Source organism: Sminthopsis crassicaudata, chromosome 2 (genome assembly GCF_048593235.1).
Source record: "Sminthopsis crassicaudata isolate SCR6 chromosome 2, ASM4859323v1, whole genome shotgun sequence".
Lineage (NCBI taxonomy): Eukaryota > Metazoa > Chordata > Mammalia > Dasyuromorphia > Dasyuridae > Sminthopsis > Sminthopsis crassicaudata.
In genome coordinates this window covers 638,064,499-638,090,663 of record NC_133618.1, presented here as the reverse complement: position 1 = coordinate 638,090,663, position 26,165 = coordinate 638,064,499, and the positions used below count along the sequence as shown (strand labels likewise).

The 26,165-nt window shown below is 33.7% G+C and overlaps 1 protein-coding gene across 3 annotated transcripts in view; it reads right to left on the bottom strand.

The window, feature by feature from the left end:
* Positions 1–26,165, bottom strand: part of CTNNA3 (catenin alpha 3) — a 2,038,107-nt gene that overhangs the window by 60,894 nt on the left and 1,951,048 nt on the right. For all 3 annotated transcript variants that reach the window (XM_074296610.1, XM_074296611.1, XM_074296612.1), the window contains 2 exons: positions 22,047–22,152; positions 6,265–6,399 (listed from right to left, as the gene is read on the bottom strand). In XM_074296610.1, the coding sequence (XP_074152711.1) occupies positions 6,265–6,399; positions 22,047–22,152 (241 nt within the window). The remainder of the gene's footprint in view (positions 1–6,264; positions 6,400–22,046; positions 22,153–26,165) is intronic.

The window sequence follows — 26,165 nt, the reverse complement described above, 5'->3', positions numbered from 1 at the left end:
TTAAAAAGCTATTATTTTTAAAAAAATAATTTCTAGAAACAATTTAAGAATCATAGATTATCCTGAAGAACATTATAAGACAAAAGAACTTAAAAACATAATGAAGAAAATAAAAGCCTAGAACTTAGGAACATGAAAAATGAAATTCTAGTTGAAAGATTTCACATATATCCCATTAAAAATTGAATAAAAATCCAAGGCTGCAAAATGTAAGATACAATTAAATTCAGAAATAATCCAATTCAGAAATAACAAGTTTTAAGTAATAATGATAATAGTTATTATGGTATACTAGGTACCATGCTAAGGACTTTACAGCTATCACATCATTTGAAGTCCACAACAGTCTGGGAGGTTGGTTCAAGTGAAATGCAGCTCAACAAAGGTTAAGTGATTTTCCATATAATAATTGTCTGGGGCAGGATTTGAATTCATGTCTTCCTCATTTTCTATCTACTGCACAAACCAACTGTCTCCATCAGAAGATAAGAGGAAAAGGTTTTCAAGTAATTCAAGACTATACTGTGCTCACTAGCAAAAAAAATTTGGGAATGCAGATGGTATATAGTAAAGAAGAGTGAAATATTTCATTAAAAAACCCTAAAATTCAAGAGATTACTTGACTCACAACACCTAAACTACAAAAATTCAGGAGGAATAAATAAATGTAGCAATGATAAATATGAATATATGTTTAAAAGATTATAGATATTTAACTTATATCAGATTGCTGTCTTGGGGGGTACAAAGTCTTACAAAAATGAATACTGGAAGTTATTTTTATATATAGTATCTTTATATATACTATATATATGTATATAGTAAGAAAAATAAAATATTATTGAGCAATAAAAATATATAAATGAATGAATGAATGAATATAGCAAACAGGAACAGCAGCATCAACAGTGATAAGAGAGCAGTAAATTTCTAAAAGTCCACAAGGAGACAAGAGTGACGCCAAAAGTTTGGTAGAAGTAACAGTGAAGAATTGGGCCACGGGTATCATGTACAAAACTTGGAATAGCTGGAGTAGGCAACTAAATACTTATTTGTAGTTTATAACATGGGAGAGTCCATATAAAAGGGGAGCATACTGTTATGCCTTGAACTGTTCTACTTCAGTTTCCCTGCATTAGTTTCCCTTATTGTCCTGACTGAGTTTCCCTAAATTGTTCTGACTCGGTTTCCTTAACTGTTCTTCCTCAATCCCCTTAGTTGTAACTGCCCCTCCTTCTCTGGTTCATTAAGACTGAGGACCGTTTGTTCTAAGGTTATAAATTCTCAATGTGAGGCTCAAGAGGAGGGGAAGATCAGACTTCCTGGCTCCTAATCCTTCTGCCCTCAAGAATTTATGACACTGTCCCCTCTAAAATATTCCAAAAGAAAGACTATCCAGGATACCTCATTGACATCTTTACTTCTGTTTATTCAAACATCCTGACTCTGGCTTTTAGTAAGAATTTATAGCCTCTCCCCCATCCTGACAGAACCAAATAGTTCTGTAAAACCCTTCCCGATCTTTTTTCTTTCTTTGTTCAAAAAAAGTATAAAAAGGCTTAGGATTTTCCCAATCATCACTGGATACTTTGAGACGAGAGTCCTATCCAGTCAATTATACTCTCCAATTAATAAAATATTAAAAACTCTCTAATCTCTATCTTGCCTCAGTTTTTCTAGCATTAGGGGTTAGTGAGGCATGTGAGATACACCAGGGTCAAATCAAAAGTTATAATTAAAAGGAAGGTGATTTCTGTGATGTCAAAAGGAGAAGATCCCACAGGGAAATAAGTAAGGAGGAAGAGGGGAAGATGGAAAGGTGGGGTAAGGGAAGTAGATCTTATTTTGCAATTGCAAACAACTTCCACAGATGAATGCTCCTATAGATGAAAAGAGATAGTCAGTAAAGGGAGAAGAGCATCTTGCACTGGATGATGCATGGGGGATTGGTATTTGAAACACCTACTTATGAGGGGGAGAGTTAGAACCTTTGGGGGAAACTGATACCTGGAAAAGTGGGAAAGTGCAGAGAGGAGATTTCAAGACAAATATGGGGGAAAATGTAAAGAAAGTTGGATACGTGTTGGTGTTGGGACAGAGGCCCCATCATAAGGCAGTGTCCTCTCCAATATCTACAATAATTGGCTTATTCTAAGAGTGAGGAACAATGAAAAGGGAAATCTATGGAGTAAGTCCCATAAGGCAGTAGTAGAGAGTACCTAGAGGAAAACCTAGAATGGAAATTTTGGCAGTTGTGATGACATGAAGAGTACATAGAAAGGAGAAAGACTGGATGATTGTAGGGATCATGAATCAGAGAATCAGGGGTACTTGGTGATGCAGTGTATGCAGTGATGCAGTCACAAGGACCTAAGTTCAAATCTGAGCTCAGACACTTGACACTTACTAGCTGTGTGACTCTGGGAAAGTCTCTTTAACTCTGTTTGCCTCAGTTTCCTCATCTGTAAAATGAACTGGAGAAAGATGTAGCAAACCACCCCAGTATCTTTTGCAACAACCCCCCAAAAAAGTCATGAAGAGTCAAGCATGAGTGAAATTACTCAAAAAACATATTTTGGGAGGCTTCCAATGTAAAAATTAATGCTTACTCTATTGAACCATGATACAGCTCATTTTAGATGCTCTCTGGTGTTTGGGAATTTGTGTAATCAGAGCTAGGTAATTTCAAACATTCAGAGGTCCTCATCACCTATATGACATCTTTCACTGATTCAGACTGGTTTGTACATTCCACTTGACACAACAATATGACAGTTGTGATGATCTTGGCACAATTCTGTTTTTAGAGTCATTGATGTCAGTAGCCAGATGGTTATTGATTCAACTTTGTCATCTGTTCAACTTGGTTGAACATTTCTCATTACATCTTTTAAGGATTCTGTTATGATTTTAATTCATTAAAAGAAATCATCAAATAAGAAAAACGTAATTAAAACAAACAATAAACATTATTGAATAACTCTTGCATTACATAAATATCAGAGAATATGAAAGATCAGCTCAAAAATTGACATTCTTTACTAGACATTTCGTTGGCAACCACTGTATTATAATCTGATCATAAATACTGACCTACATACACATTGCATACAAACATACAAACACAAAGAATCATTCTGCATTTCTTTCCCAGAAGTTCCATAACTGATATTACATAGGATAGGGTAACATTCAATCTGCTAACACTGGTGTTTTGGGGAAGGGAAGTGGACATGGTGGTTAGAATACAAGACATGGAGTCAGGGATGCTTAACTTCAAATATGACTTGAGATCCTTATTATGTGTGTGACTTTGAACCAGCCATGTAACTTCTCTCTTCCATACCTTTTTTCAACTATAAAATGAAGGGGAAAATACCACCTACTGCAAGGCAAGGTTAAAATATGGCAGTATGTGTAAAGTACATTACAAAACTTACAGTGTTTATGTAATTGTAAGCTATTGTTACTGTAGTTAAGTTTAAAAGTGTGTGTGTGCTATTGTAGGCCTGACATTTTACAAATGACTCCTCCAAATGATTATGGAATGCTTTAGAAGTTGATTCTCTCAATCCTGTATTACCTTGAAATGGATAAGTGCATTAACCTGCTACATGAGTCTGTATTTAGCCAATTTTCTAAGTACCTGAGTCCATCCATGATTTTCTGCTGAGTTTTAAGCAGGATTACAGCTGCTTGGTGGATTTTCAATTTTGCTGACTTTCCCCCCCCTCTCAACAGATCAGCCATATTTATTTATCCAATTTAACAAATTGTGGCTTTGGCACACCTGCTTCCTTGTGCAAATATACAATCAAAGACACTAAGTAAAATGCACAAAATATGGCAATTAAGTGATTAATCACTTTTGAATATCATAATAAAACTGCTGGGGAAAGGGTAATTTTTATTATAATAGGTAAGGTCCATTTTAAATAATTGAAAGAGTATCCTTTTGGCATTTGTATGGATAGGTTATAATAAAAAATGCTTTTTACTTCCCTAACTCATTATTTTTGGCATGCATTCCTTCCCCTATCCCCCACACACCAAAGTTTCAAATATTGCACTCATTGGTAACCAGGATTAGTGGGGCTGGACTAATAATATAGATAGGGATAATCTATTTGCTGCCAAGTAATCTTTGAACCCTTGTTCTCTGATACCAAATTTGGGGACTAAAACTAAATAATAAAAGTAAATAAATAGGTTATTGTCTATTCCATTATATTCTTTATTTTTTTAATCTTATCATATTCTTATATTATTTTTCTCTTTTCTCTTACTAACAATCATCTTACAAGTTAAGAGAGATGATGAAACAGAAAGGGATGGGAGGATATGTTAGCATCAGGAAAAGACTTAGGGTAGCTAGATGGCATAGTGGCTGCAGTGCTGGTTCTGGAGTCGGGAAGACATCTTTATGAGTTCAAACCCAACCTCAGACACTTACTAGCTGTGTGATTCTGGAGAACGAAAAGGCAAATTACTTTTGCCAAGAAAATCCCAAAAGGGGTCATGAAGACACTGCCATTTCCTTCTGCAGCTCATTTTACAGACTGGAAGATTGAAGCAAATAAGGATTAAGAGACTTCCCATTTTCAACAAATAGAAATCAATTAAAAACAAACAACAACAAAAAAGTCAAGTCCTTCTATGAGACACCACTGCAAAGAACTGAAAGGTATATAATGATGGAGACCTCTTTCTCTTTTCTTCTCGAGCTCTGTCTGTCTCTGTGTCTCTTCTTTCTCTCATATTTATAATGAAAGAAAAATATTAAGGAAATTTTAGGAACTTCTTACTCCTGAAAATAGCTTGTAAACTCCATTTTCATTGAAAAGTAATTCTTTGAAAACTAAGTATTGCTTAAAAAATGACATGCTATATTTAACATGTATTGGTCAACCTACCATCTTGGGGGGGAGAAGAAGGGGGAAAATTAAAACAAAAGGTTTGGCAATTGTCAATGTTGTAAAATTACCCATGCATATATCTGGTAAATAAAAACTATTAAAAATGATATGCTGCTTTATGAACATACCTGAATCAACTCATTTGTAACTGATAGGAAGAATAGGAGCCATGGCTAAAAGCAAATGTGGAAAGAATATTCTAGAGCCTAAACTTTCTTATTAGAAACATGAAAATAGGAGTACAGGTATATTTTAACAATTAGAATTTTAAATAATTTAGAAATGAATAATATGAAAATTCTATCAGCATTTTCTCCAAATCAGAAATTAGTCATATAATTTAATGTTGAATTTGTTGCATTGCCATACATCTGTTGCATGATTAAGATTCTAAAAGACAACCAATTTTGGTGCAAAATAAAGTTATACCTACTCATACTTTTTTTTTACAAGAAATATGGAATTTCAGTTTCTTTTGAAACTTTTTAATAAGATATTATAAGATTTCAATGAAGAAATATTAATCCTATCTATTCTAGCCAATGACAGTCTGCCTCAAGTTTTTCTCCACTACAATACATTTTCTATTGAGCCACCAAAATGATTTTCCTAAAGTTCAGGTACAATTAAGTTTCCCTTCTTCCTGCCACCTCACTCAATAAACTCCTGTTATTCTTATCACTTCCAGGACCAAATACAAAATCCTCTATTATTTAAAACTCTTCACAGTCTAACTCTTAACTTTCCAATCTTCTTACATCTTACACTTTACTACATACAGTTTTATTTAGTGACACAGGCTTCCTAGTTCCACAAATAAAACACTTCACCTTTCTTGACTCAGGACATTTTTTTCTGGTTATCCCCCATAACAGCAAAGCTCAATGTCCTCAACTCAGTCTACAGATTTCCTCTAATTTCTAATTAAAATTACATGTTTTTATAGAAAACCTCTCCTAACCCTTTCAATTTCAATTTCTGTTAATTATTTTTAAGTATGTATGTGTATATATATATATATATATATATATATATATATATATATATATATATATGTGCATATATATATAGTAATTGTATAATATGTTTCTGCCATTATATTGGGGGTGCCTTCAGAACAGGGATAATCTTTTTGCCTTTTTGTATCTACCCAGGGTTTTATCATAGTTCCTGGCACATAGTAGGTGCTTAAGAGATATGTATTATTGATGGTAATGATGATGGTGATGGTGATGGTGATGATAATATTGAAGATAATCATGTGAGCAACAGGAAAGACAAATGGTTTGGAGCCTTGGATAATGTTAAGCCATAAAAGTTTCAACATAAAATAGTAGTTTACACTTACAGCAGACATGATTAGCTCTCCTCCCAAATTCTGGATTTCAGCTTTCACTTGACTGCATATTTTGAGCTGGTGAGAATAGAATTTTATCTGTTCCAGATAAGCCAATAAATCTTGCTTGCAGGATGGGTCAGGGCACTATAATAAATCAAACAAGAGAAAAAAGAGAGCGTAATATTTAATATTTTATATTTCAGTGTGTCAATGCATGTAAATAGTAAGTCCTTGTTTGTTTGTTTGTTTTCCAAAATAGGTATGTAGGTAAAACACTTATTATACATTTATGTCAAGAAGATTGATTGTTCTAAAGGTTGAGGATCCAAATATAAGCAAGAAAGACAGTCCATGAACACAAAGAATTTATATCCCAGTGATGAAAGAGAATATGTAGTAGTCAGGAAGGGACAAAGAAGCCAAAACTTTTGCAAATAGTAAGTGCTTAATAAATGCTTTACATGTCTGATACCACATTTTTATGGTTAAAGAAACATATACACATACATGTGTCTATATGTAATGTATACACTTATATTTAACATGTACTTTTCTCTGATCTCTAATTGTAAATTCAGGACAATCTAAAAATTATTTTGAAACTCACAATCTGCTTTTTTAAAATGACAAATGAATGGCATTTTTATTTTGTTTACTTTTCACAATGTTGAACAATAGCTTTAAAATTCACTTGACCATGTTAGATAAATGAATTCATATCTGCCTCAAATAGCTGCTTTGGATGAAGAAGCAGTCAATGAAATAGAAGACAAATGAATCATATCTTCAGTGTCTTTTCATCAATACAGACACTCTCTCCAGCTAATAAGAAACAACCTTCCCACCTATCCTTTTATAAGATTCTTATGCATTTCCTACTGCAAAGCTTCTAAGGGAGATTTACATCTTCCACATACTTTCTCTTCTAAATATATGTTTTTCATATGTTGATATTATAAAAAATCTGTTTATTACTCTAAGTTTCTTCAAACAAAAGTGACAGTGCATTACAGACAGAGGGTTATTGCTTGGGCATGGATTGAATTACATGGCCCCTTCTAACACAGATTCTGAGGTTGCAAATCCATCTTTTTTCTTGAAAGTCATCTTTGAATGAGAAATAGTATGGAAAATGAGAATAACATTTTTGCAACGATAATGGTAGATGAACTTTCACGTTTTGTTTTACAAAACAAACTCAACCTTCCAGCTACCTGCAGAACATTATCAAATGTTGTCATCTGTTGAAAGTAGTCATTAACCCATTGGCAAAAAATGACTAGAATATCATAAGGTAGCTTGGCTTACCATAGCCTATTTTATTGGGGGAGAGTCTACTGACCAGGACATCTGTTTAGTTCTGCATTATGGAGATGTTTTTAATCTTACTGTTAGATCCACCTGGGCATTCATTAGAGGGAAGCAGATGGCAACTCAATTTAAATGCTTTTTTTCTCACTTTAAACTAGCATTAGCTTTGTATTTTAGTTTTTTGGTGTGTGTGTGTGTTTGTGTGTGTGTATGTGTGTGTGTGTGTGTGTGTGTGTGTGTGTGTGCGCTACTGTTTAATATAATATTTAGTAGGTAATAAGAATGGGAAGAGGTATAGTACTTCAGATTGATTTTAATCCCTTCAAACAAAAGCAATAATTAGGAACATTGATTTTTATACCAGGAATCCATAATGCATATCAGGTCATTTTTATAAAAGTTGGACTATAGATGCTATTCTTTCTTGATCCATTTCAAAAAAACTACTGCAATATGCTAGAAAGACATTAAATATTGCTAGGCTGGCAAAGCAAAGGTTGTTAGTGGGCTGAAACTATCACTCTGGCTTCCTGAGTTAGGAGAAGCAGGTAGTTTAAGGCAGTGAGTCAGCCCTTTGCATTTCCATTGGCAATTGCACCAATGACTATGGTTCATGGCCAATATTGAACAGCAAATGGTTGTCCTTAAATACAGATTGATAGGGCCAGCACTTCTAGTGTGACTACATAGCAAGTTTGGAAATATCCAGGGAGTATAAGGAGGAGATTTGCAAATACAGGAGAATTCCTTTTTTGTGTCAGTATGAGGGAAAGTGCTAAAATGAAAGTTTTTTCAGGTCAGGATAATTTGTAATGGTAGTTATAGGCTACATCTCTATGGTGTTTTAAGTATTATGGACCACCTTCCTCTTAAAAAAACTTTTGAGGTAGTTAAGATTGCCTCTACTATAAAGAATAAGGAAACTGAGCCTCTGGAAAGATAAATGATTTTCTAAGACCAAATAGCTAGCGAAAAGTCAGTTCTCTCCAACATTAACTAGAAAAGTCTTAAATACATCTAACACAAATCCCTATTTTATAGGTAAGAAAATGAAGCCTTCACATAGTAAAATAGCCAAATACTGGGTTGGCCCAGGGCTCAAACAATTGATTTTGGATCCCCTCTCTCCCTTCCCTTCCCCTTCCCCTTCCCCTTCCCCTTCCCCTTCCTTCCTTCCTTCCTTCCTTCCTTCCTTCCTTCCTTCCTTCCTTCCTTCCTTCCTTCCTTCCTTCCTTCCTTCCTTCCTTCCTTCCTTCCTTCCTTCCTTCCTTCCTTCCTTCCTTCCTTCCTTCCTTCCTTCCTTCCTTCCTTCCTTCCTTCCTTCCTTCCTTCCTTCCTTCCTTCCTTCTTTCCTTCCTTCCTTCCTTCCTTTCTTCCTTCCTTCCTTCTTTCCTTCCTTCTTTCCTTCCTTCCTTACTTCCTTCCAATACATACATACTACTTACTAAGTAAATTGAATCTAATCTAATCTAATAAACTTTAATTGACTGAATTAACTTCTAAATTCAAAAGTATTTCATTACCCTGAATGTATGAAAACTTTGCTGGGTTAGGCATGCCTGAGACCAGAGCATTATTTGGAACTTAAACATAATGAGTAATGGACATTCTTAAAACAATTTCATTCAAACTTACTACCACTGCTATCTATGACACTGAGGAAGTACTCAGTTTCAAGCACACTTTAACATGATATCTTATGGAATCTGCTTTTCCTGTTTGGGGGGGCCTAGTGACACAGAAAGGGAAAAGCAAGGTCTAATCCTCCTTTGTCAAGTTGATCCCTCTTACAGGACCCAACCAAGACAAAAAAAAAAAAAAAAAAAAAAGAGAGAGAGAGAGAGAGCCTGTGTTAAAATGTGATGGCAAAATCTTAACAGGCTACTTATCTATGGTAAAATTATTTTATATATCTATCTTAACCTACATAAATGTCATCTGTTGTTGTTTTTTTTTTTTTTTTAATCATTGATAGTATAAGAAGAAAAGATTGTCTCGTTCCTACTAAATAGCAGTGTTACAGTTGGGTGGTAGGATAGGTCACAGAAATTATGGTAGAAGTGTAAAATCACAGATAAGAAGGTTACAATCCTGTTCTGTAAAATTAAGAGGCAATGTAGAGGTAGATTTGGGAAAGTAAAAATACTATCTCTGAAGTCACAGTAACTGCAGTCAAATCTCTCTCTGATGCTTTAGATTTTGTGTGACTTTGGGAATTCCACTTTATTTCCATATCACTCAGGCTCCTCACTGTAAAAATTAGATTGATTGAACAGAAAAACTTCTTAGGTCCCTTCCAAATCTAGAACTTTGATCCTATGACTCTTCTGTTTTTGAACCAAATGTTCCTGAGCTACCAGGTCTCTGAACTCAGCTTACTACAATCCAGACCCTCTGGTCTGATGAAAAATGGGTAAAATTTGGATTGATTGACATTTGGTGCATTGTGGAAAGAATTTTGGAATTCTGGAACAGCTGTGCAATCTCAGACTAGTTAGCATTTTTGGACCTCAGTTCCTCATTTGTGAAATGAGAAGCTTTGACTTAAAGACTTCAAACACTGCTTTAAGCCTTAAATCTATGGCCTTTCAATGCCATTGGACTAGGAAACAACAACAACAAAATGCCAATAATTGACCATATGTTCCAAGTGGCATAAAAAGATAAAAAAAAGCATAATTTATGTATATCATTTGCAAGTGAATTTGTTTAAGAAAGTGGGGGATGCTGCCTGGATAAGTTTAGTGTCCCACAGGGATGCCAGGGATACCATTGTTTTAGCCTCTATTTTTAGAAAATTCAATCCATAGGAACAAAAGCTACATTCATTTTTAATAAAGTGACTTTGTCAATGTCGAGAACAAACACCGAGTCCAATTAAATTTTCCTCTTGGAGAATAAGTTTTAGATAAAGATATTAGTATCAAATCAAGTGAAGCAGCTGGAAGCATGGGGATTCACATGACAAAGATTTTCATGACAAATCTAAGGTCTGCCTGATGAACTGGGTTATTGATGACTTACTGTAGAAGTAAATATTCTCAATGAAATTTTCCATAAGATTTGGTGAGGATGTGGGGCCATGCCTATCAGCTACCACTTTTGTAATGATAGGCAACAGTTGTTGTTATTGTTGTTTCCCAATAACCCTCTGATTATAAGCATGAAAGAAAGAAAATAATAGCAAAAGCCATGCATTTAAACATACTCACCTGTGTTACTGAAGATATAACACATCAGGTCAAAATCATAAAGCTATTCTCCCCCCCAAATAGGATTACCTAAATATCACACCTACATATCAGAGAGAATAATGATTCTGCAGCCAAATTTGCTAATGACAAGCCTTCTTTTGCCACAATTTCACTAAATTTTGGAATATTAAATCCATAATAAGCCATGGTTGGCTTAATAATAATATATATAAATAATAATAAGACATGGTTATCATTTGATTCAACCAACCTGCATTTTTAAAGCTAAGGAAACTAAGGCCCATAGACTGAAGCATCTTGTTCATAATCACATACTTACTAAAGGAGAGAATTGAAATGCTGACCCATGTCTTCTGACCTGATCTCATTTAATTGCACAAAGCTTCATCAGTTCAAAAATGAGTCAATTAACAAATATTTATTAAGTGTATTGTATTGGCAAGGCACAGTGCTAGGATCAAGGGAAACAAATACAGAAATGAGGCAAATAACCTTGAGGAGCTTATATTCTACAAAGATTAGGCAGATATTCACAAGTAAATATTAAACGAATAAGTGCTAGTGATCTGGGGATCAGGAAAGTTTAGGAATAAGGAACAGAATGATCAAATATATGGAGGCAGAGAAACACAAGAAGTGTCAGGTATCAGGAGGTAAGACAGATCAGTATAACCCTAATTTGGTGGCAATCTCCTAAAATTCCCTCCAAAAAAACCAGTTTGAACCAAATCTTGGAATAGCAGAGCCATCAAACTGTCATAGGAAGATGATTTTTCAACTTAATATAATTAGCCAATCATCCATTGGGTTAGGTAGAGGTCCAGAGCACAGCAAAAGCATCATTGGGAAGCTCTCTGGCAAGAGGTGGTAAAGTGGTCAGAGAACTAGTGAGAAAGACTTTACAAGGGACCCTTCTAAAAGCATTGACTATGGCTGACACTAATAGGCAGCTCTACACTACCTGTAAGTAGTTTGGGGACACAATTCTGGGATAAAGAGAAGCATTCACACAAGGAACAGTACATCTGGTTGCACTTCCAAAGTAGAGAAAAATGCTAGCACTTGTAGTTGCAGGAAAGTAGTCTCTGGTCCAATTCCAAGGCCAGGAGGAACATTAATTCTTGAATCTGCAGGGAAGCAGGGACCACTCCTGAGTAAAGATCAGAGAGCAGTCCAGGGAGCAGTGACTTTACCTGTCCCAGAAAACCCCCTTTAGAAACACAAAAATCCTTGAAAAGCCCCACAGATAGCTCTGAAAACAGTAGCATGAAGAAGCCTGAAGCTTGGGACAATACCTCAAAATAAAGAGAACCCAACTTGAATGTGAAGTTCAAAATCAAGAAAGAGGCTGGGATCTAGAAGAACAAAAAGTCAAGAATATCAAGAGAATTAATGAAAAAAAATACAAAGGATGGTGGCTTAGCAGTATCAAACATAAAACTATATTATAAAGCAACAGGCATCAAAACTGGTACTGGCTGAGAAACAGAGTGATAGATCAGTGGAATAGATTAAATACACATGATGCAACAATCAAGGTCTATAGTAATCTAGTATTTGATAAACCCCCAAACTCCAGTTTCTGAGATAAGAGCTCATTATTTGACAAAAAATAGTAGGAAAACTGGAAAATAATATGTCAGAAACTCAAAGTAGACTTGCATCTCACAGCCCATACCAAAATAAGGTTAAAATGAGTATGTGATTTGGGAATAAAGGAATGATGCCATAAACAAATTAGGAGAATAAGGGATAATTTACCTCAGATCTTTGGAGCAAAGAAGAACTAGAGAACATTATGGAAGGCAATATGGAAAACTCCGATTACATTAAATTTAAAAAGGTTGTGTACAAACAAACCCAACAGAAACAAGATTAAAAGGGAAGTACAAAGCTGAGGGAAAAAAAATTACATCCAGTGTTTCTGATAAAGGTCTCATTTCAAAAATATATAAAGAATGGTATCAAATTTAAAAGAATTCAAGTCATTCCCCTCAAAGGATATGAACAGAATTTTCAAATGGTAAAATTCAAGTCATTTATAGTCATGAAAAAAATGCTCTAATTCACTATTGATTAGAGAAATGCAAATTAAAGCAACTCTGAGGTACCATCTCACACCTCTCAAATTGGCTAAGGTGATCAGAAAATATAATGTTAATGTTGGAGGGGATGTGGGAAAACTGATTCACTAGTGCATTGTTGGTAGAGTAGTAAAATGATTCAACCATTCTGGAGAGCAATATGGAACTAAAACCAAAAACTATGCATATCCTTTCACTCATTAGTGCCATTACTGGGTCTGTAGTCCAAGGAAATCATAAAGGAAGGAAAAGGATCCACATGTGTAAAAATGTTTGTAGATGCTCCTTTTGTATTAGCAAAGAGTTAGAAAATGAATAGAACCTTATCAATTGAGGAATGCATCAATAAATGGGAGTATATGAAGATAATGAAATATTACTGTTCTATAAAAATAATGAACAAGCTGATTTTAGAAAGGCCTGGAAAGATTTACATGAACTGATGCTGAGGGAAATAAGCAGAACCAAAAGTGATTTGTGCACAATAACAGCAAGATTGTTTGATGATCAAATATAAAAGACTTGGTTCTTCTCAGTGGTTCAGTGATCCAAAGCAATTACAATAAACTTTGGACAGAAAATGTCATCTGCATCCAGAAAAAGAAATATGGAGATTTAATGTAAACCAATACATGCTATGTTCACTTCTTTTTCTGTGTATTTTCTCTCCCATGGTTTTTTTCCCTTTTTTCCCCAACATGATTCATAAAGCAATGTATAATAAAAATCAAAAGAAGAAATAGGCTGGGAAAATGAGAACAACAACAAATCTTGACCATAAAAAACTACTATGGGGGCAGCTAGGTAGCACAGTGGATAGAGCACCAGTCTTGAATTCAGGAGGACCCAAGTTCAAATCTGGTCTCAGACACTTAACACTTCCTAGCTGTGTGACCCTGGGCAAGTCACTTAACCTCAGCCTCAAGAAAAAAAAAAAAAAAAAAAAAAAAAAAAAACTATGGTGACAGGGAAGGGTAAGACATAAACTTTAAAAACAACAATGTGAAAATTGCTACCAGAAAAATGTCAAAGAAAAATGCTATTTGGACCAAAGGCCATTAAAGAATTTTTGGAAATGATATAGAAAAAGAGGAGTATGAAGAGGGGAAAATAAGAAAAGAAATGAGAGCAATGCAAAAAAAAAATTGAAAAGAGCTAATAACTTGGTAAAAGGGGCACAAAAGATACTGAAGAAATTGTCACCTTAAAGGGAAGTGATTTAATGGTAAAAGAGGGATAAAAATTCACTGAAGAAATACTTCCTTTAAAAGCAAAATAAGCTAAGGGAAAAAAAAAGCAGAAAATCTCACTGAAAAAATAATTCCTTAAAAATTAGAATTGTGCAGAAAAAGCATTTGATAAAATCCAACATCCATTCCTACTAAAAACACTTGAGAGTATAGGAATAAATGGACTATTTCTTAAAATAATTTATTTAATGTAATATATATATAATATAATATATAATAATATATATTTAATATAAATAATATATTTAAAACCATCAGTAAATATCATATGTAATGATGATAAACTGGAACCTTTCCCAGTATGATCAGGAGTGAAACAAGGTTGCCCATAATCACCATTACTATTCAATATTGTACTAGAAATGCTAGCCTCAGCAATAAGAACCAAGAAAGAGATTCAAGGAATTAGAATGGGTAATGAGGAAATCAAACTATCACTCTTTACAGATGACATAATGGTATACTTAGAGAACCCCAAAGACTAAAAACCTATTACAAATATTTCAGAACTTCAGCAAAGTTGCAGGATTCAAAATAAATCCACATAAATCCTCAGCATTTTTAATACATTATCAACACAATCCAACAGCAAGAGATACAAAAAGAAAATTCCATTCAAAATAATTGTCAATAGTATAAGATATGTGGGAATATATCTACCAAAGGAAAGTCAGGAATTATATGAGCAAAATTACAAAACACTTGCCACAAAAATAAAGTCAGGTTAAAAATAACTGGAAAGACATTCAGTGCTCTTGGATAGCCCAAGTGAATATAATTAAGATGAAAATACTCCCTAAACTAATCTATTTATTTAATGCAATACCAATCAGACTCCCAAGAAACTATTTTAATGACCTAGAAAAAATAACAACAAAATTCATATGGAAGAACAAAAAGTCGAGAATTTCAAGGGAAGTAATGAAAAAAAAAATCAAATTAAGGTGGTCTAGCTGTACCTGATCTAGAACTATATTATAAAGCAGCAGTCACCAAAACCATTTGGTATTGGCTAAGAAATAGACTAGTTGATCAGTGGAATAGGTTGGGTTCACAGGGCAAGATAGTGAATAAAAATAGCAATCTAGTGTTTGACAAACCCAAAGATCCCAATTTTTGGAATAAGAATTCATTTTTTGACAAAAACTGCTGGGAAAACTGGAAATTAGTATGGCAGAAACTAGGCATGAACCCACCTTTAACACCACATACTAAGACAAGATCAAAATGGGTGCAAGATTTAGGCATAAAAAAAAACAAGATCACAAATAAATAAATGAATGAATGGATAAATAAATAAATAAACAAACAAATAAATAAATAAATAGATAGATAGATAGATAGATAAATAAATAAATTAGAGGAACATAGGATAGTTTACCTCTCAGACTTGTGGAGGAGGAAGAAATTTGTGACCAAAGGAGAACGAGAGATCATTATTGATCACAAAATAGAAAATTTTGATTACATCAAATTAAAAAGCTTTTGCACAAACAATACTAATTCAAACAAGATTAGAAGGGAAGTAACAACTTGGGAAAACATTTTTACAGTTAAAGGTTCTGATAAAAGCTTCATCTTCAAAATATACAAAGAATTGACTTTAAGTTATAAGAAATCAAGCCATTCTCCAATTGATAAATGGTCAAAGGATATGAACAGACAATTTTCAGATGATGAAATTGAAACTATTTCACCTCATATGAAAGAGTGTTCCAAATCATTATTGATCAGAGAAATGCAAATTAAGACAACTCTGAGATACCACTACATACCTGTCAGATTGGCTAAGATGACAGGAACAAATAACAATGAATGTTGGAAGGGCTGTGGGAAAACTGGGACACTGGTGCATTGTTGGTGGAGTTGTGAAAGAATCAAACCATTCTGGAGAGCAATCTGGAATTATGCCCCAAAAGTTATCAAAACTGTGCATACCCTTTGATCCAGCAGTGTTATTACTGGGCTTATATCCCAAAGAAATACTAAAGAAGGGAATGGGACCTATATGTGCCAAAATGTTTGTGGCAGCCCTTTTCGTAGTGGCTAGAAACTGGAAAATGAATGAATGCCCATCAATTGGAGAATGGTTGGGTAAATTATGATATATGAATGTTATGGAATATTATTGTTCTGTAAGAAATGACCAACAGGAGGAATACAAAGAGTCTTGGAGAGACTTACATCAACTGCTGCTGAGTGAAATGAGCAGAACCAGATCATTATATACTTCAACAATGATACTGAGGATGTATTCTGATGGAAGTGGATATCTTCAATATAGAGAAGAGCTAATCCAATTTCAACTGATCAATGATGGACAGAATCAGCTACACCCAGAAAAGGAACACTGAGAAATGAGTGTAAACTGTGAGCATTTTTTTGTTTTTCTTCCCAGATTATTTTTATCTTCCGAATACAATTCTTCCTTTGCAACAACAACAACAACAACATTTTTCTGCACATATATATGTACCTAGGATATACTATAAGATATTTAATATGTATGGGAATGCTTGCTATCTAAGGGAGAGGGTGGAGGGAAGGAGGGGAAAAATTCGGAAAAGAAGGGAATACAAAGGATAATGTTGTAAAAAATTATGCATATGTACTGTCAAAAATGTTATAATTATAAAATTAATTTAAAAAAATAAAATAAGACTTTGAAAAAAATAGAATTGGATTGTTTGTATTTTATACTTTAACATATTTAACATGTATTGGTCAACCTGCCATCTGAGGGGGGAAAAGGAGAGGAAAAAATAGAACAAAAGGTTTGGCAATTTTCAATGTTGTAAAATTACATGCATATATCTGGTAAATAAAAACTATTAAAATAAAAAAAAATAGAATTGGACAACTCAAAGTTAATGATTCAATGAGACTTCAAGAAATAATAAAACAAAGTCAAAACAATGAAAAAACAGAAGAAAATGTGGACTATCTCTTTTGAAAAGCAAATGGCTTGGAAAATAGATCAAAGAGAGATAACAAGAATTAATAGAAGAGTGTAAACATTATCTTTTAAGAAATCATCAAAGAAAATCCACACAATCTTAGATCTGGAGGGTAAAACAGAAGTTGAAAGAACCCATAACTCAACTCTTGAAAGAGATCCTAAAATGAAAACTACAAGCAATATTTCAACTCCAACGTTATGGAGAAAATAGGAAACCATCATAGTGGCACAGTTGAGATCACACAAGATTTAGCTTTCATGTTAAAGAAGTAGAGAGATTAAAATACAATATTCCAGAGGGTAAAGGAGCTAGAAATATTAACATAGATTATCTACCCAGCAAAATTGAGTAAAATCCTTCAAGGGAAAAATAGATACTTAATGAAATAGGACTTCCAAGTCTTTTTGAAAAGACCAGAGTCAAACAAAAATTTGACATTCAAATAGACAACTCAAGAGAAGCATAAAGATATAAAGATGAAAGAGTAATCACAAGAGAAGCAAAATAATTAGACCTTTTGTGTTCCTATGTGGGAAAATGATATATGTAATTTTTAAGAATTTTGCCATTGTTAGGTCAGGTAAAACGTGTTTGCATAGACAGAGGCACAAGTATGAGTTGGGATGACTTTCCATAAAAGAATATAGAGATAAGAAAGAGGAATGCCCTGGGACAAGGGTAAAAGAAGTAGAATAGGGACAATTTTTTTTTTTTTTTCTGACATCAAGAAGAGCTTTTGTAGTGAAGAAGAAAGTGGTGAAGGGGAAGGGCGGGCCGCCAATGCTTAAAATCACTCTCATTGGAATTGCTTCAAAGAAGGAAGAATATAATATTAACACTCAATTAAATGTATAAAGCTATCTTACTCAATAGGGAGCTAGGAGGGGAAGAAGTTAAAAGATATGGGGATTGTGTGTTGTCCTACTTTCTGGTAGAGAACCAACTGACATCATGACGTTGGGGTAAAGTTACAATGACTTTGACTAAGGTTAATCAGATCAGTTTGAACTAGAATGTTTTACTACAGGCCAGGCACAGATAATACATATGAGCAATTGCTTTGGAGATGCATAATTTGTCCATCTCTTGCTGCTTTTGAGATAATGCAATTTCGCTTTGTTCCTAGCATCTTCTTTGATGTAGGCTAGTCATACTGGGTGGTCCTTTGCCACTGTGTAAGGATCTGGGGCCAGTCCATCAGTCCTCTCTGCACTAGGGTTTACATGCTTGGTGGTTTAGCTCAAGAAAGGACCTCAGGTCTAGTACCTTTTCCTACTGGGTGATATTCAGGATCTTCCCATGACAATTCAAATGGAAGTGATTTTTTTTTTCCTATCATGGTGCTGGTAGATTGTCCACACAATCACAGAACAGTGAGGTCAAAACAATGGTTCTATACACATTCAGTAAGCAGTCTAATACCTCTTCTTTCCCACAATTACCTTCAGAACTCTCCAGATACCAAGCTAACTCTGGCAATGCACACATCAAACTTAAAATTAATGTAAGTGGACTTATCCACAGTATTTGAAAGTTCTCCACTTTTTCAAACTGATGGTTGCAATATGGATAGTGTGATACTATCTGGTGGAGAAGCTGTGTTTTCATGGGCCTATTCATTGTTAGACCAAACTTATCACAAACAGCAGAGAATCTGTACTTTATTATGTCTCAGCTTCAGAGGCTACATTGAGAACAAAATCATATAAGGGGAAAGTAGCTTGAGGGAGGTAGTAGTCAGAAGTAATACATAATTTTAAAGAGGGACAGAATAAAAAGGAAAATAAACATAGGAAAATGGGATGGAAGGAAATGCAGTTATTGAGCATAACTGTGAATGTGAATGGAATGTGCTATAGAAAAGAAGGGGATAGCAGCAGAATGGATCAGGAAGCAGAATCAAACAATATGTTGTTTGTAAGATACAAACTTGGAACCAAAGACACACACTAAGTTGAAATGTAAAGCTGGAGCAGTCTATTATGCTTTAGCTAAGGTGTATGGACAGATGTAATAATATGATCTCAGACAAAGCAAAAACAAAATTAGATCTAATTGAATGAGACAATCAGGGAAATCACATTTTGCTAAAAGTTACCATAAACAATGAAGTAATATCAAAATATTTCACAACAATTTTTTTCATTAAGGCCTCATTTGTCAAATATATTGGGAACTGCATCATATTTCAAAAAGTACAAGCCATTCCCCAATTTATAAATTTCCTAAGGTTGTCTATAGGCAGTCTTCAGAAAGTAGATATCTTCAACATAAAGAAGATCCAACTCACTTCCAGTTGATCAATGATGGACAGAAACAGCTACACCCAGAGAAGGAACACTGGGACGTGAATGTAAAATATTAGCACTACTGTCTATCTACCCAGGTTACTTATACCTTTGGAATCCAATTCTTACCGTGCAACAAGAAAATCGGATTTACACACATATATTGTATCTAGGTTATACTGTAACACATGTAAAATGTATGGGATTGCCTGTCATCCATGGGAGGGAGTAGAGGGAGGGAGGGGAAAATTTGGAAAAAATGAATACAAGGGATAATGTAAAAAAAATTACTCATGCATATGTACTGTCAAAAATTTATAATTATAAAATTAATAAAAAGGATAAAAAAATAAAGTTATCCATAGTTGTATAATTGATTAGAGAAAGGCAAATTTAAATAATTCTGAAGTACCACCTCAGACCTATAGGAAATGATTAATGCTAGAAGAAATGAGGGAAAAAAGGAATATTAATAAATTGTTGTTGTTCTCCCTCTGACCCTCTGACCAGGGAATACTACAATTTGATCTTTATCTCAGAGATCAAAGAAAGACAAGACCTATATAACTTTTTTTTGGTACTGGCAAATTGAGGGGAAGTCCATCAAATGAGGCATATGATTGTAATGGTGTATGATTGTGCTATAAGAAATGATTAGGAGGTACTTTCAGGAAAAAAGGCAAGACCTTCATGAATTGATAGCAAAGTGAAATGAGAATTGGGAGATTACTGCGTATAGCAATAGCAATTTATTAAGTGTAAAATACTTGACTACTCTGATCAATACAGTAATGTAGGCTAATTTCAAAAGTTTCATGATGGAAAAAAAATCTTATCCATATCTAGAGAGGGAACTAATAAATTCTGGATGAAAAATTAAAAAAAAAAAGATCAATTATCCTTGATGAAAACTTGAGAACTAAACAATTCATGAAAAGCATGCATGGATATATTTGATGTTATTAACATACTAGAACAAAGTATATGAGCATTAAATATTAATCACTGCTAAAATATTTCATTAGGAATTTTTACAACATTAACCCAAAGTGTGTGTATCTTAGCAAATGAATGGTAATGATTTTATTAATATTCATTAATGATTTTAATAGTATTAATAGTTTATTAAATAATTATTATTATTAGAATTTCACATATGATCTTCCTGAAGTCTAGGAAGAGTTAGCTTAAGAATTTAGTAATAGGAAGTGGATATCTTCAACATAAAGAAGATCCAACTCACTTCCAGTTGATCAATGATGGACAGAAACAACTACACCCAGAGAAGGAACACTGGGAAGTGAATGTAAATTGTTAGCACTACTGTCTATCTACCCAGGTTACTTATACCTTTGGAATCTAATACTTAATGTGCAACAAGAAAATGGTATTTACACACATATATTGTATCTAGGTTATATTGTAACATATGTAAAATGTATGGGATTGCCTGTCATCGGGGGGAGGGAGTGGAGGGAGGAGGGAATAATTTGGAAAAATGAATGCAAGGGATAATATTATTAAAAAATTACTCATGCATATATACTGTGAAAAAAATTATAAATTAAAAAAATAAAAAATAATAAAAATATTTTAACTATAGATTACTAGTAAATTAAATCTGAATTGGCCACAACATAAAGAGATAAAAGAAATGAATGCTAATTTGTTACTTTTTTCTCTGTGTCCTAGAAATCATGGGTCTTACTTTTATGTACCTTGTGTAGCTTTAAAAAAAAACAAATATGTGGCAATTTATAATAAAATGTATATTATTAAAATATTCCCAGCATTTCTTAAAAAAAAAAAAAAGAATTTAGTAATAAAAATGCATCCTTAAAAAACAAGTTTGCCAAAGGTCAGTCTGTATTATACAAAGAATCTATCTATCGAATTTAGAAATAGAACAAGGGGAGCTGCATGAATTTCTCTTTGTCTTTTGTTTATATGTAGAGATAATAGGCATTTCTATGAATTCTTATATCTTATCAACTATCCAAATATAATTTGGAACAGCATAATATATATTTCAAACACTATAAATCAGAATTCTCTATAGACATTTTTTTATAGAAAGATAAGGATCAACTAAAATGAAAACCTTTGGAAGGGGCTGTAATCTGTGTGAATTGAAGCAATATTCATCATAATGAGATAACTGACTCATGAAATCATTAAAGCCACAAATAAAGTTTAGACTGGCCATTAAAATTAAGACACCTAGAACACACTCTCTCAATTCCCTAGCTCCCATTAAAACTTATTTCTAATGCCAGATCCAATGTGTAAAGTTCCCCCTACCCTAGCCACTATTTCATAATGTCTTATATTTTTCCCCTTCCACATGCACCTCCAGGGCATAATACTTTCAAACAAGGGAATTTCTTTTGGTTTATTTTATTTTTGTCTTTGTCACCTTAATGCTCAGTTGTTACACATTGTAATCACCCAATAAATGCTGGTTAATAGATTTATTCAGATAGTGATTATATATGTGATAGTGTCTACCTTTTCAGAAATATTCAGCTATGCTGAAGTATTATCAAAACCATGAAAAATAGCCCCAAAGATATCTGATTGCAATCTGCCTTCTGGCTGCTAGAGTCAACACCTTTGCTTTAAGGAGATATATCCAAATCATAAAAAGCAAGAGAATTGATGGACTATTTCCTAAAGGACTCACTTGTTTGGCGATCTGCCGAGCAAGAATATCCATCCTTGAGCCTGATTCGGATATCATTTTAGCTGCATAAATCACATCAGTTGTGTGCTTCAGTGGGCCTCTGCCCCTAGAAATGGAGAAAAGCATAGGGTTAGGATGACTTGATACACAGGAATAAATCACACAACAAATGTCATTGATCTCAGTCTTCAGGGAACTAACTCTGCTAATATAAATGGCAGCACATTTTTTGTTTGTTTGTTTGTTTTTGGCAGAGTAGAAACATTTGAAAAAGATGTGAAATATAATCAGGAAGATCAATGGATCAATGAGATTTCATGCCATCACTTGGTAAGGAAAAAAATCCAAATTTGTTTTGGTATTCCCAGAACTTTGTGCAATGCCTCTGGGTTATAAATAATAATTAAAATAAACGATTTTCTTTGGATGAATTCAATTCTGCAAACATTATCAATTGTGTGTTATATGTGAAAAACTATGCTTAAAACCAAGGATATAAGGAGGAAAAAAAAACCCTGCCCTCAAGAAGCTTACATTTAATTGCTGGAAACAATCTATTTATAATAGAGGCAAAAACACAAGCTTTGTTATTAGAGGACATACAATTGAATTTGGTCTCTGAGTTTATTGCTCATCTATCTATAGGAAAGTCACTTTTACCTCCCCAGGCCTCAGCTTCTTCATCTATGAAATGAGATGTTATATTTTATGATTTCATTTCCAATTCTAGATAAAGAAGTATATTGAGATTATTTTCCCCCCCATGAGGCTGGGGTTAAGTGACTTGCCCAGGGTCACACAGCTAGGAAATGTTAAGTGTCTGAGACCAAATTTGAACTCTGGTCTTCCTGAATTCAAGGCTGATGCTCTATCCACCTAGCTGCCCGTATATTGAGATTCTAAACAAATATAAAATAATTTGGAAAAAGGGAGCTTTTATTGGGGGGAATTAGAAGGGGTTATTTTTTTCTTGCAAAAGGCAATCCATTAGCTGACTTTTGAAAAGAAAATAGAGATTAAGTAGAGACGCAATTTAGGAGGGAGAACATTCTAGTCTAAGATCATGGTCTACATAAGGTATGGAAATGAGAGATGGAATATCATGTAAGGAGGAATATAAAGTATATAAGATGGAATTATAAGTATATGAGTACAATTACTCTGGATATGTAGTTGGAATTACAGTATGAAGGGCTTTAAATGACAAATTGAGGGTTTGTTTTCTTTGTTTTGGTGCTGATGATAATGAGGAGGCCATGAAGAATTATGAGCAGAAGAGTCACATGATGAAAAATCAATTATAAGTTTGATAAATTTAAAAAGTTTCCAGAACTACATGAACAGGAGAATACACAACAATATTTCAATTAAATTGAACATACAGCCATGGTTTTCAAAGAAGCTACTATATTCAAGGAATTATGTTAAGCAATCAGTATGGAGTACAAATATTTATTTCCCATTTCAATGAAGAATTGAAATTAGATGAGTCAAAGAATATAGTCAGATCACTTTGCTTACACATAGTTAATATACTGTCCATCTCTGAATTAACATTTTTCATTCAAGTTTTTTTTTAATTCAACAATAATACAAATCAGCAAGAATTTATTAGCATCTTCTGTGTATAACATGATGGGCTACATAATAAGGTCCTCACCACCAATAAATGCATATTGTTTTAGTAAGAGATAATAGGAAAAAAAAAAACAAATACAAAATGATACATGGAAGGAATAAAGTTCTAATACTTGCTTGGAAGGAGAATGAGTAAATTGGTCATTTCCTAAGATTTGAACCTCATAAACTAAGAATTTTAATTTGTGGAAATAAGGAAGGAGACCATTTCAGGTAACTTGAGATTTAGCCTGTTTCCAGAAAAAAAAATGTAGAAAGGCACATTAAGTTTAGGGAATTGGATAATTAATAAATTGTTTGCAGGGCAATAATGTAAAAATAAAAATGGAATTGCATATAGGAAACAAGTATTTATTAAGCACTTAGTATATGTTAGGCGATGTGCTGAATACTTTACTGACATCTAAAAACGTAACTCACAACATTAAAGGTAGATTCTATTAGTTTCCCTATTTGATAGTTGAAGAAACTAAGACAGACAGAAGAAATTAAGTGACTTACCCAAGAGACACCAGATCTAAATACAGATTTTCCTAACTACATGTCCAGCATTCTAGCCTTTGCACCAGCTAGCAGTTCCAGTGTTGATGGCTTTAAAATGACAGGTTCAGCCAGTTGGTCAATAACCATTTATTTTGTGCCCTCAAACGCTGTTGTTTTTTTGAGATAAAAATGAAGGGAAAGATCATGTCTGATTTCATGGATGATTCTTTCAAACTGGTATCATATGAAATACTTGCAGAAGAGATGGAAAGTGAGTCTAAAATAGAAGACTTTACTCATTGGGGAAGGCCACTTCTCTCTAGAAAGGGGGCATTTGATCTGACATGAAACAAATCAATGATTCTCAAAGTTGGAGGTGAGTTCCTATTATATTCTAGAGGCATAAGGTAATCATTGAAGAGTTTGAGCAGGGGAGTGACATGGCCATATAATGTATAGCAAAGGTTATTGTAGAGCATGAATTGGAGGAGACAGAGACTGAAAGCAAGGAGAAAAATTGGAAAGCAGCACATTTGTGGGGTTGCCATATTAATATAGAATATCCTGTGAAACAGAGAAATTTGTCACAGGGTCAACGTATATTGCTTAAATAGAAGTGGGAATGGGGAGAGATGGAAAATTATAAAACATGGGCAATACAAAACTCCTAGCAAGTGATGTTAGGATGGATATTAGAAAAATAGAAAGAGAAGAGCATCTGGACAAGAGAAAGTATACAAGATAAGAAATCTGTCCCCTTTCCATATTGTCTTAGATTACTTAGACCTAGCAATAGCCCAGTAATATGATTATGTTTGTAAATATATGTTTGGATTTGCTTCTATAGAAAAATCTGACAAAGATGAAAAAAGTTTTTGTGAGAAAGGTCAGGGAAGATTTCTATAATGTTTGATATTTGTGTAGAAGGTAATTCAGCTGAATTATTTATTGTAGAGAGATTTCTATTTAGTTAGTTTGGGAACTGTCCCATGTAATCAAACAAACACATGTTTTTAACTCAATTATCCTCAATTTTCAGAGAGACACACATAAAAAAGGCAGAAATTGTGGACACCAGAGTGGACTAATAAGATGGATGATTATGACCTTGCTCCCTTAGCTTAGCTTTTATACAGGTTCAAATACATTTTTAAAACTCCTGTATCTTATATTTTATTTTGTTAAGATATTTTAGATAGCTTTACTAGATCTAATTGAAAGTTATAAATTCCTTGGATATTATTAGTTCCTTATAGAATCCTATTTCACCACAACTCATTTCATGTGAATCTCCTAAAGAAATTTCATAAGAGAACTGTAGAGGTTGAGCTATAAAGCTTACTAGGATCTCAGGATTGACTATGTTTACTTCTTTCTGATTTTTTTTCTCTCGTTTTTTTTTTCCTTTTGTTCTCATTTTTTTTCTCCAAGCATAATACATAAGAAATATGTACTTAAAAAGTTAATGTACATATATAACCAGAAAAAATAAAACAATTGATAAAGGAAAAAGAGAAACAGCAAACAAATAAGGGATATATAAATGGTAATATCACAAACTATTATGATGAAACTATAGAAAATATCATCAACTATATTTGCCCAAAAGGCATTTATTCTGTATAAATGAATCCTTCATGAAAATATCCTACACATAAAGGTTGCTTTCCTTGGTCAGATTCCCTGGCTACATCCTTAGTCTGTGGGTTTGCCTACCATCTATGGTTCCTGCTCAATCAGTTGAGAAGAATGTATTAAATGTCTATTAATTTCCAAGAACTATGTTATTTGCTAAGGAGGCATTTGACATATATTTTAAAAAGGGAAGCAAGTGCATGTTTATATGAATATGTTGGAGATTTAGATGGCTCAGCAGACAGATCACTGGCCTTGGAGTCAGGAAGACTAGAGACCTGACATCTAACAGCTGTGTAACGCTGGACAAGTCTCTTGCTTCCATTCCCTCAGTTGTAAAAAGGAGATCATAATAGCTAATTA